General features: G+C 38.5%; 1 protein-coding gene and 1 pseudogene across 4 annotated transcripts in view; both read right to left on the reverse strand.

Annotated features, from left to right (window-relative positions):
• Positions 1-513: 513 nt before the first annotated feature.
• LOC309842884 (rRNA-processing protein FCF1 homolog pseudogene) lies at positions 514-1,437 on the reverse strand (annotated as a pseudogene). Its single transcript has one exon. The product of its transcript is annotated as an rRNA-processing protein FCF1 homolog pseudogene (transcript).
• Positions 1,438-3,940: 2,503 nt separating this feature from the next.
• TM2D1 (TM2 domain containing 1) overlaps positions 3,941-12,373 on the reverse strand; it is a 46,556-nt gene continuing 38,123 nt past the window's right edge. For all 3 annotated transcript variants that reach the window (XM_082687868.1, XM_082687869.1, XM_082687870.1), the window contains exons 6-7: positions 6,429-6,558; positions 3,941-4,255 (exon numbers count right to left, since the gene is read on the reverse strand). In XM_082687868.1, the coding sequence (XP_082543994.1) occupies positions 6,448-6,558 (111 nt within the window). In that variant the 3' untranslated portion in view covers positions 3,941-4,255; positions 6,429-6,447. The remainder of the gene's footprint in view (positions 4,256-6,428; positions 6,559-12,373) is intronic.

Below are 12,373 nucleotides of genomic sequence, written 5' to 3' on the forward strand. Positions count from 1 at the left end.
TCTGTGCTCAGCAGAGTCTGCCTGGAATTCTCTTTCCTTCTGCCCCTCCCTCTTCTCACACATTCTCTCTCAAATAATAAACCTTTAAAAAAAGGAAGGGTGGGGCGCCCAGGTGGCTCAGTTGGTTGAGCGGCTGCCTTCGGCTCAGGTCATGATTCCGGGGTCCTGGGATTGAGGCCCACATCGGGCTCCCTGCTCAGCAGAGAGCCTGCTTCTCTTTCTCCCCCTCTCCCTGCCACTCTGCTTACTTGTGCTCTCTCTCTAGCTCTCTGTCAAATAAACAAATAAAATATTTAAGTTTAAAAAAAAAAAGGAAGGGGGGTAGGGTAATAGGAATAAGTGTTACCAGGCTCATCAACTCAGCTACAAATGAATTAATCCAGGACTCATTTGGGTATTCTGTGCTGTTCAGTATTCTTTTTTTATTGCTAATCATCCTAATTAGTAGCTTTTCTCATTTTCTGAATCTACCTATCTTCCTTTTCCTGTCAGTAGGGAGAATAAAGACCACTGAGATTGAGCTTCCTACTTCCTTAAAAAAATAATAATAATGTCAAAGAGTGAGTGTCCACACTCAGCTTGTAACAGAGCAAATGGATAAATGGAGTAATCATGCTACAGCCTATTATTATAGGCTGTATAATAGCCTCGATGTTGTACTTATGGTTAGAAATGTACATGACTGGAACACCAGGGATTTTCCAGATTCTTCACTTAAGGTGCCAGTCAACTGTGGCCACAATGTTTCTGAGTTACTCTCTGTACTAAGCAGTCACCTGCATAGGTTCCTTTTTGTGTGGATGGTAACCATGCAAATCTTGGATCCCTGGCGATATTTAGAGTCACATGATAGTGTGGCCCCAATTTCTCAATTTCAGCCATTATGCAGTTATTCAAGGGATACAACACTGAGTATACTAAGTCGAGTTTGGCTTTAATAGCAAAGTTGATAAAGTTAGTATCAACCAGTATGTGGTCTGGTGGGTCCAGCTACATGTTATATTGGAAGAATAAGCAGGAAGGATGTTGGGAGACCTCTCTTTCCTTGTGCACTAGGATCTTTCTTTTCTTTCTTTTTTAATCTATTCCTCTCTTTAAGTCTCCCAACTCTGAGATTAAGTATTCACTTCATGGTCACAACCTTTGCCGTCTGTTTCCCCATGTTCACATTGCACCTGTTTCTTCCGGGGTCACCTCCTACTTACTCCTTCTTAAAAAGCCTCTATCTTGACGCTTTCTGGAGGGCATTAGATAATTCAACTATTCAGCATCCTGTATCAAACTAATTGATTTACCATCATTCCCCAATACTTCTCCATTACCTTGGTTAACTAGGAATGTATATAGGTATCAAGAACTTTAATATATGATTTTTTTTTACTAAGAATGGCAATTCTAGAGAAAAAGAATCATAAATGTGTGTTGCTGATTTATTGGAATGACTTAAATACCAAAGAATACATAAAGGAATTACATAAATAATGATACAGATATGGACTATTCTGCAGCCTTTAAAAATAATGTTATAAGCTATTAAAAATGTTGTAAAAGAATATTTACTGAAATAGAAAAATCTTTACGTGAAGAAGCAGGCTACAAAACAGCATGGATAATATATCATTTTCATGAAGAAACTAACGCATGGAAAAACTATGAGGACATATATAAAAACAAGATCATCATAGTTATCTTTGAACTGTGGAATGAGTTTTTTTCTTTGTACTCCTTTGGTGTTTTCCCAAAATTTTCTGTGTTATACTTGTATTAATTTTGCAAATAGAAAAAAGCAAAATGGATGCTGACTTAATGGGAGAAAGGAAGAGGGAAGGTGCCAGAACCCTGGGGAATATCTACATTTAAGGTATTTGAATGAAGAAGAGGAACTGACATCTTAGACTTGTACATTTTAAGAACTGGTTTTTCTTTCTGCTAGTTCTTGCTGTCTGCCAGTATTATATACTTAACCTACCGTTAAGTATCAAGCTTAAAATAATGGGAAAAGTCACACTTTTTTTTTTTTAATAAAACAAAACATACCCACAAACTAGTATTTCTTATAGTTCTAGGAATCCCATGAACAGATGCTGGGCATACACAAAACACAATCTCTGAAGTCCTAAAGAGGTCTTTTATTTTAATACAGTGTAGGTAAGAAATCCTCCTGGGTAGAGAGGTACTTTTGGGAATTGTATTAATTCTTTCAGGTTAAAGTAGAATCATTTGTAAATATTTCTATTTAAATACTGTTTCTGTAGCATTGAAAGAACCCATTCCATCCCATCGTAGAGGGTTTTGGAGTAACCCAAGGAATGATCGAGCTAATCCATCTCACAATTTTGGCTCCTGCTCTAAAAGCAGAGTTATCGTATAAAAACGTCTCATACAGCAAAATATGACTCATACTCACAGAAACTACTAACAAACAGCCAAAATAAAATAGCTCTCCATGAAAGTCAAATGAAACAAAATAAAAATAAAAACTGCATTTACATACACTAAATGCACTTACATAAAAAATAAATAGAGTAAGATACAGATATTCCATTTGTTAAAGAATGACATGTATCAGGCAACAGAGAATTAGGCAAAGTGGAAAATCTGATGTGTTTTTGTTATGTAAATTTAGGAAATTATAGAGAAAATAGAATCTATGAGTTTAAGAATGTATTGTGAAGAGACTTTATTTCTAGATTCTCTCTACAATCCTTTCAGAGAACAGCTAAGATGAATAAATACTTTGAGAAGCACCTGCTTTGAAACAAGACTTTCCCATTGGCCACGTTAATAAATGAACAATCATGCAGGAGTCAGGATGACTTTTTAAGACTGGATTGCAGGTATTTCTTATATAATTGAACTTCCATGGCTGTAGAAATGTACCGACTTTGAAATCTGGGCTTTGGGGATCCAGAGGTTAAAATCCAAAGCACTGTTTGCAACCAAAAGGAACTAGGAAATACTCAAAAAATGGGCATCGACTAGCTAGCTTAACTGCAGCCAGAAATACTATCACCGTGAAAAGTCAGCCCCCAGGGACCATTAGCTCCTGACGGGCAGGCCTGTATATTTGTGTTTCGATCACTGCTGTGCCCCAGCATCTAGAATAGTGCCTCCCACATAGTAGACACTCAGCATTTTAATCAACAAATGAATCAAAGAGACCATTCCTGGTGTACATCAGGAGTCAATCCAAATTCATTTCATGTATCAATACCGCATAATCTCCCACCAACTGCGGAAGCTGCTACTGAATGACTAACCTGTTAGGAAACTAACTGTACTATGACCGTATATGTCTGAGTAAAATGAGTGATAAAAAATGATGGTTTTTACTTCTGAGGAGCCAGGACCCAAGTAATTGTGAAATCGTTATGCCTGTTACTGAAGAAAACATGACAGTGTTATGAGGACATAATGTTTCTGGTATTTCCGTCTTCTTACAGCCCTCCCCAAGTTACTGGGACTGCTTCCTTCAGACACTGGGGCATCATGTAAGGCACTTGTGCCAGTATCTGCCTGGCAGCGCTCAGAGATGGAAGATATTCATCCTATGTTTGGTGTCCCCACCTTGTCCATCCAGCTTCCAATACAATGGCGCTGAGCTAGAAGAGTCAGCAGTTGCCCTTCCAAGAGCTAGTGCATCACTCCCACAGCAAAAAGGAGCCAGTTCACACTTGGGAGGCCTGCATCAGTGCCAGAGTATCCATGTTGCCTCAGGGTTTCAGACTCCCCAGTGATCTTTCGCACCACAGATACCAAGGCAGATTTGGATCTAAAAGCTGCAGAAAAACAGGTGGGTTCTCACACCCCACAGCGGCCCCGAGCAACATAGTAAATGGTGTTTGTTCACACTGTGGGTGAACTGCTTTGAAGGGTCAAAATGCAGAAGACAGCTACATTCAACATTTAGGGTTTTCTTGATAATAAAGCACTAAAAAAATGTGAATAAGTCATACTTTTATTTTTCAGAGCAAAATTGACAAGGGGCAACTTGCCTTTGGAAAAGGCATTAAAGAGTATTGGGGTAATAAGCTATCTATCTCATAGAGACAGTAGCCTAAGACTCAATTATCACACAGCTCTCAAAGAAAGTCCAATTAAATAAAATGTTTCTAAGTAAAACAACCAAAAAAATATATATATCAACAACAAAAAGTTATATAGAATCCATAAAGTGGTATTTGAAGAAGAAAAAGGAAAATCTGGAAATCCACATACTGAGGGTGCTCTACTGACATCAAAGAAGCCGAAATCCCTAAAACAGAAAAAAGAAATACGTTAAAACACAATATTTTAAGAGTCAAATGAGGTTATTGTAGATGAACACTTTAACGCTTCATTTACTCATAGGACATTTTTTTCTTTCTCTTTGAGTACTGCTATATATACTATAGGAAATCATGGGAATGCCAGTGCAGAGATGTGCCTTCTCAATGAGCCCCTCAAGTTTTAAATATCAAATCTGAGTCTGGAATCCCAATTAAAAGTTTATATAATAGACTACAGAGAAAGAAACTGCTTTCCAAATTGCATTTGCTTAATTTTTCCACTTATGGTTTAAAAACAATCTGTATACTTTTGAAAGAGACACAACAATTTACAGTATGAAAATAGGACTATGTGAAACTGTACACACTTTCTCATAACGTTGGACTAACAACTTCCAAAATGAAGATGCTTATGACAGAGTTGGTGGGGGGATGAGGTGGGGTGGGTGGTGCACAACCACGAGGGGAAGGCACCAAAAAACCTGGAAACCACCGGGAAGGCACCGAAAACTCAGCTTTGTACTGAGTAGTTATATCTTAATCTCAACTTACGCAGGTCTCAATTTATTCCCTGGTAAGAAGAGGCAGATGGATCTCCAAGCTTCATTTAAATCCAAAGACTCTGAGAGTTTATAAGAAAAGATCTGAAAAACTTTTTGGACAATCAGTTGAATAAATTCCTCAGATTCTGACAGGGTCTGTCACTGTTCAACTCTCACAAAAATAACTATAAGGTAGATACCATATTTTTACTGTGAGAAAAGAAAAACAATCTACCTTTGTGGCAAAACTATATTTCATACCCTATTGATACACTACAACATAGAAAATAAATGTCCGTTCCTTTCTTGGTCTCTCGAAGCACCTTCTGAGACAGAATCACCTGAAAACCCTTAGGACTAGGACTATGGCCAAAACATCTAGCCTATCTTGAGGTGCCTGAATGGCTCAGTTGGTTGGGGGTCCGGCTCTTGGTCTCAGCTCAGATCATTATCTCATGAGTCGTGGGATTTAGCCCCTTGGCAGGCTTCATGCTTGGTGGGGAGTCTATTTGAGGATTCTGTCCCTCTGCTACTCATCCCACTTGTACTGGTCTCCATTCTCAATCTCTCTCTCTCTAAATAAATCTTAAAAAAAAAAAAAAAAAAAAAAGCCTACCTGTCTTTCTCTCTGCCTTCTCTGAGAGCTGCGAAATATCACCTAACAAGTACCCTGTACCCTACATGTCATACAGGAATTCTCAACTGCAGAGGAGATTGTGCTAGGGAATCATTTTCCTGGTAAGTCTATCAAAATCCTGAGAAAAATCTAGCATTATTGGAAGATTATTAGAATAGACAATGCACAGCCCTGGAAATAAAAAACCTTATAGTAGCAGAGTCCTAGAGAACCAGAGAGTTGAACCAGGAAGACTGATGATATTTCTGACTCACCCAAGTGTATTACCTATTTAAAGCTGTGACCACTTAATAATTCTCATAGGCACGGCCAAACTTTAGGTTAGCGTAAATACTTAAGAGCAGTTCAGGGCTGGGACACCTGCGTTGCTCAGTCAGTTAAGTGATTGCTTGTTTGGCTCAGGTCATGATCCCAGAGTCCCTGGGATCGAGTTCCGAATTCGGCTCCCTACTCAGTGGGGGGGGCCTGTTTCTCCCTCTGCCTGCTCTGCCTGCCGCTCTCTCTGACCAAAAAAAGAAAAAAAAAAAGATTAGTTCAATGTTAAGACTCAATCAACCTTCAGGTTTAGGGAAAAAGAGAAGGAAGAGGTTTAAGGATCATACTGACCCCAGAAAAACAGGAGAGCAGCAAAGACATGTTGTACTGAACTCTATAACACATACCTTCCTCATAACCATCATGTAATACTATGAAATATCTTTTTGCATTGGATGCTATCTTTTTGTTATGAACTCTGTCTTCTAACCACAATCTCTGCAAAGAAAGACTGAATCAGGACCTGCAGGAGCAATGAGGGTACCTAAAAATGCTTCACAGAAGACTAGAGATGTTTCAGGCAAATGGAGACCTGTGTTTCTAGATAAGCAAAATGAGAGGTTTATAACATTAGATAACTTCCTTAAATTTCCTGTGGCTCTCACATTTTCATAATTTTATACAGATAATATACCATAATAAAGATTATTCATGCATATGACTTACTGTTTCTTTTTTAAAATATTTAGGGGTATAGCTGTGTTTTTCTAAATGTCTCATTAGTAATACTCAGTCTTATAAGTCTGGTTCCATAATAATCTATAATGTAGCTACTTCCATCTGAAGGTCCAACGATCTAGAAGAGAAAATTTTCAAAATTACCATTTTACAAAAGACATTTTCACAATACTGTATGTTCACTCTGCTAGGCTGCTACTAAATTACTTCAACAGCACCAAAATACAAGTTAAACAAACTCAAGTAAAAAAAGCATCTTAGGGGCTCATGCAGCTGAGAAAGATATTGGGAAGGATCACTGGATCAAAAGAGCCACAGGAACCAAAGCCTCAAGGACTGAAATTCCATGCCCCCTGAGGCCCTTGGTCTGGCCTCTGGGCCTTTTAGCTCTTCTGCCTTCATTCTGCAGATAGGCACTCCCACTTGCTTGCCAACAGCTCCAGAGTTACATCTGCAAAGCTCAGCAGCTCATCGTAGAAAGAAAGTATAATCTTTTTCCTTAGTGTTTGTATACCAATTCCGGGGAAGGACTGATTTTGGGTTTTATGCCTACTGCTGGACAAATTACTAGAGCCAAGGGAACAGGATTAATGTGACTGGCTATGCCAGTCCCTGTGGGAGGTGAGGCAGTGTGACTGACCCTCCTTCCAGAATCACATGGAATGGAAGAGATAGAAAAAAACAAAACAGGCTCATTACAGCCATCGTGTCCCCTTAATCACACTTCTGAAAATCCAGTTAACATGATCTCCACAAATTAAGATAGCAATCTTCAAACTGTAGCCTAACAGGCACACAAAGATTTACTAAGGTGTATGTAAGCCCAGACAGTTTTAAGGAAATCAGCTTTGAGATCCTTAATTCCCATCAATACTCTTTGTAAAAGCAATACTCCTGATACCAAGCAATGGTGGAAGCATCATGCTAGTTCCCCTTCCCGCTTCCCTCTCCCTGTGGTCCTTTCTCCAGGAGAAACTTGATGACAGTAAACCACACCTGCCATCAAACCAGGTATTAAGATGGCACATTGCCTCTAATGTGCCAAGTCAAGAGATTATCAGGAAATCTCCCTTAAGTCATTTTTTAAGACTTAATTTATTTATTTGAGAGTGAGAGAAAGCAATAAGCAGGGGGTGTAGCAGAGGGAGAGGGAGAAGAAGCAGGCTCCCCGCTGAGCAGGGAGCCCAACACGGAACCTGATCCCAGGACCCTAGGATCATGACCTGAGCTGAAGGCAGCAGTTTAACGGACTGAGCCACCCAGGCACCTCAGGAAATCTCCTTTAATCAAGACTCCAAAAAATATGCTCGCTCTGCCTTATCTTGTTCAAAGATGCATTCCCAGTTACATTTAACCTTTTTTTTGCTTAAAAATAATTTGCTAAATAATTTTTATAATATGTAATATGTTTATGCTGTTTTGATCAATTGTGTATCAACAATAAGACAATCCAGTAATTACAGAAAATTTTATAATCTTTTAATGTTAGTGAATCATGAAAATCATGGTAATGAAACTAATCTGTAGAAGATTTTTCAAGCATAAAAATATATTACATTAGGATAAAATTCTGTGGGAGAATGGAACTAGAAATACAAATTCAAGGAGAAAAAGAAACTATGTAAAAATCACAATGGTTAGTGAAGGCTTCATTCATGTCTTTTTTAAATGAATGATATTTAAATTTCTATGGTATTTATATCCTGTTGGATACATTTTTAAATTGATGTAACAGTTTTATTTAAATATGTCAATATTTGCAAACCAGAAATTATATCCTTTGCAACTATTTAAACTTATGATGGAAAACTTAAATGTCAACTTAAAAACGTGTGGAGGGTAGGGATTTTTTAAAAAATTCTTTCAGGGGCTATATAATCAGAGTTTGAAGAACACTGTTGTAGCACATGCTTTGCTTAAAAAATAAGTTTGGGGGGTGCCTGGGTGGCTCAGTCCTTAAGCATCTGCCTTCGGCTCAGGTCATGATCTCAGGGTCCTTGGATCAAGCCCCACAGCAGGTTCCCTGCTCAGCAGGAATCCTGCTTCTCCCTCTCCTTCTCCCCCTGCTTGTGTTCCCCCTCTTGCTCTCTCTCTCTGTCAAAAGAATAAATAAAGTTTTTTAAAATAAATAAATTAAATAAAAATAAGCTTGGTATTTTAAACTATTTGACAAATACTGACTACAACACTCCAGGCACTGTGCTAGGCATTACACATGTAACAGTGAATAAGATACAATCTCTGCCCGCAAAGAGCTTATACTAGTGAACTATAAATATTAATAGTCAAATAACACAAAGCACTTTTGTGCTAAATACCATGCTGGGTACTGTTATGCATTTTGACTTATTTGCCAAAGATGAAACTAATTTGGTTTATGGTTAAATTGGTTTATGAATGTTATTTAAGAATTTAAAAAAACCTTGGGGCACCTGGGAGGTCAGTGGGTTAAATGCCCGACTCTTCATTATGGCTCTGGTCCTGGTCTCAGGGTTGTGGGATCAATCCCCACATCAGGCTCCATGCTCAGCTGGAGTCGGCTTGAAATTCTCTCCCTCCCTCTCCTTCTGCTCCCCACTCCCTGCTCTTTCACTCTCAAATAAATCTTATTTTTTTTAAGTGAAGGAAAAAAAAAAAAGAAATTTAATAAAACTTTTTCAGTGGTCAAGGTCCCAAAGGAAACTACTCTCGGCATTAAGCCGAAAAGGAGAACAATGAGTGACTACAAGTCACACTATGTTTTGAGACTGTACGAGGGGAACAAAGAAAAAATAAAGCCCATGGGGTGCCTGGGTGGCTCAGTGAATTAAGTGTCTGCCTTTGGCTCAGGTCATGATCCCAGGATGCCTCCTGCATTGGGCTCCCTGCTCAGCAGGGAGTCAGCTTCTCTCTCTCTCTCTCTGTTCCTTCCCCAGCTCATGCTCTCTCTCTCTCATTCTTTCTCTGAAAAAAATAAATCTTCAAAAAACAAAAAAGAAAAAAAAAAAAGAAAAAGTAAAGCCCAGCCTGTAGAAACAAATCAAATCATATGGCAAAAAGAAACACTGCCTAATTAGGAATATGTGCATAGTTTGGAACCAGGCCTTTTGTCCCATTCTTTTTTTCTTCCTTCGCCATCTCCCCTAACAACCACTCTTACTCTTGTTGAAAAAAAAATATTCAAGGTTGGAAATAAGAAAAATATATGATTATGTGACCTTTTCATGTCATGCATTTCTAATAAACCTACCTGAGGCTCACTTGCCTCTCTTGGGAAATGTAAAACTAAAAACCAATTAGGACCCACATGTTTTACAATCTTGTAAAGTTATTCGTTAACATGTAGAAAAAAAACAAGGCGTTGTTTTTGTGTTTTTGTTTTGTTTCCTCTGTTCTGTAGAGAAGATAGCCCCAAAGGATACAGTTGCATTACCTGGGAATACATGATCCAACTCTGTATCTAACTTAGCCATTTTCATACCGCTCCCCTCCCCTCAAACTCTGTGACTGTGGCTCCTCAACAACCAGTTCTAGCAAGGGAATTCCACTCCTCCTTCCAGAGACTGGTTCTGCCTGGGCACGGAATCTAATTCTGCCCAACGACCAATGATGCAAGTTCACTGTTAGCATATTTGCCCTTAAGAAGGTATGTGTATGTCAGGCGGTGGGGAGGGTCAGGGAATGGATTCTTTCTGCCTCTGGAAGTCACTATATAATGAAGTGATCCAAACCAAAGGACCTGAAAATGGCAAAGAGAAAGAAGGAAAGAGATAGGGAGAAATAGGAGGGAAGCAAGGGAAGAGATTGGGAGGGATGCTCCACTATGTCTTTTAGCTCTAAATTAACAAATCTTAAAATTACCTTATTTCTAGATTCTTGGTATGATATAGTAAACTACCATATTATTAAAGCAAATTTAGGGGCACCTGGGTGGCTCAGTCATTAAGTGCTGTCTTTGGCTCGGGTCATGATCCCAGGGTCCTGGGATCAAGCCCCACATCAGGTTCCCTGGTCAGTGGGAAGCCTGCTTCTTCCTCTCCCACTCTCCCTGCTTGTGTTCCCTCTTTCACTGTCTTTCTGTCAAATAAATATACAAAAATCTTAAAAAAAAAAAAAAGCAAATTTAAATTGAGGTTTCTGTTACCTATGGCCAAAAACACCTCATTATGCATTAGTTTTCAGGGTCCCCTCCACACACTGCCAGATCACTAAAGCACAGCTCTTGTTGATATTCTCTGCTAAAACAATTTAAACAGCTGCCTCCAAAACAACCAAATTCAGTCACTGTGGGAAAGCTCTAGAGGAAAGGAGAACTGGAAGAGAAAGCTGTCAGTAACTAGCTAGAGGAGGGAGTCTCTCTGGATCTCAGGTTTTTGTATCCCATATAAAGAGGAATGGAATAAGCTGATCTATACAGTACTTTTAAAGTTCTGTATCTTGTATGACTATGACTTTTTTTTTTTAAGATTTTATTTATTGGGCGCCTGGGTGGCTCAGTGGGTTAAGCCACTGCCTTCGGCTCAGGTCATGATCTCAGGGTCCTGGGATCGAGTCCCACATCAGGCTCTCTGCTCGGCAGGGAGCCTGTTTCCTCCTCTCTCTCTCTCTGCCTGCCTCTCTGCCTACTTGTGATCTCTCTCTGTCAAATAAATAAATAAAATCTTAAAAAAAAAAAAAAAAGATTTTATTTATTTATTTGACAGAGAGAAAAAAAAGAAGAAGAAGAAATTGTTCATCCTACTTAATGTTTAAGAAAACTATCTGTTGTAAAATGTTCAATTATTCAAATCCATATTCCCTGACCAAAATTTTTTAAAAAATTCGTTTTTAAGGATCTCATATAGACTTATGTACATGTGCCCATTATAAATTCCTTTATTATATGTATATTATTCAATTATTAATTGTGAAAGTCTAAGTCTTTAAAAATATCCCATGCTGAGAAATTTTTTACTCAGTTAAATATGCCTATATCCATTTGTTCATTGACAACAAGAGTATGGAACCTAAAATTACAAGTTGGTTTCTCTGTGGAAGAAATAGCCTAAAGCCAAATACTACAGCATGAAGTATTTCCATCTGATAAGCTGGGGCAGATTTCCAAAATCTGTGGATCAATTTCATGGACCAAGAGGTTGCTACAGTCTTCATCTTCCAAAGAGGAAATAGAAAGGCCACTACACTGTAGGAAGCTGTTTTATACAATCGGCAGCAAGGTCTTTTGTGTGAGAAGTCTTAAAAACCACAAGAAAGCAACATCATATCCCTCTATATTAGTTTCCTATTGGCTACTATATCAAGTTACCAAAAAACGTAGTGGATTAAAACAGTAGAAATTTACTCTCTTACAGACCTAAGGCCATAAGTCTAAAATCAAGGTTATCTGCAACAGCCCCATATCCTACAGAGACTCTCAGAGGAGAGAGACTCTGTTCTAAAACTCTTCTAGCCTTTGACAGCAATAAGTAGTCTTTGGCATTCTGTAGCTTATGGTCATATCACTCCAATCTCTGTCTTTGTCTTCACAATGCCTTCTTTGCTGTGTCAATCTTTTCCTCTTCTGTCTCCTATAAGGACATTTATTATTAGATTTAGGGCCCACCTGGATAATCCAGGTTGGTCTCTTCATATCAGGACCCCTAACTTAATCACATCTGTAAAGACCCCCGTTTTCAAATAAGGTAATATACCCAGGTTCCTGGGATTTAATATGGGTATCTTTTGTACTACCACACTTTCTCTCCTAAGGAAATGGTGGTGGTCTGGAGGCACTGGGTGGAATTTAATTTCTTCTTTTATTTGTTTCTGATTCTCTTTACCATGAAATTTTATTTGCAGCTTAAATGTAAAAAAAATCTTGAACTGTTTACTTTAAGAGGTAAGTTCCTCTATGGCTGCAAAGTCTATAGCTTAAAATTCCTCTATGGCTGCTAAAGTCTATACACTTAATTTGG

This window comes from Mustela nivalis (assembly GCF_964662115.1).
Source record: "Mustela nivalis genome assembly, chromosome: 10".
NCBI classification, from domain to species: domain Eukaryota; kingdom Metazoa; phylum Chordata; class Mammalia; order Carnivora; family Mustelidae; genus Mustela; species Mustela nivalis.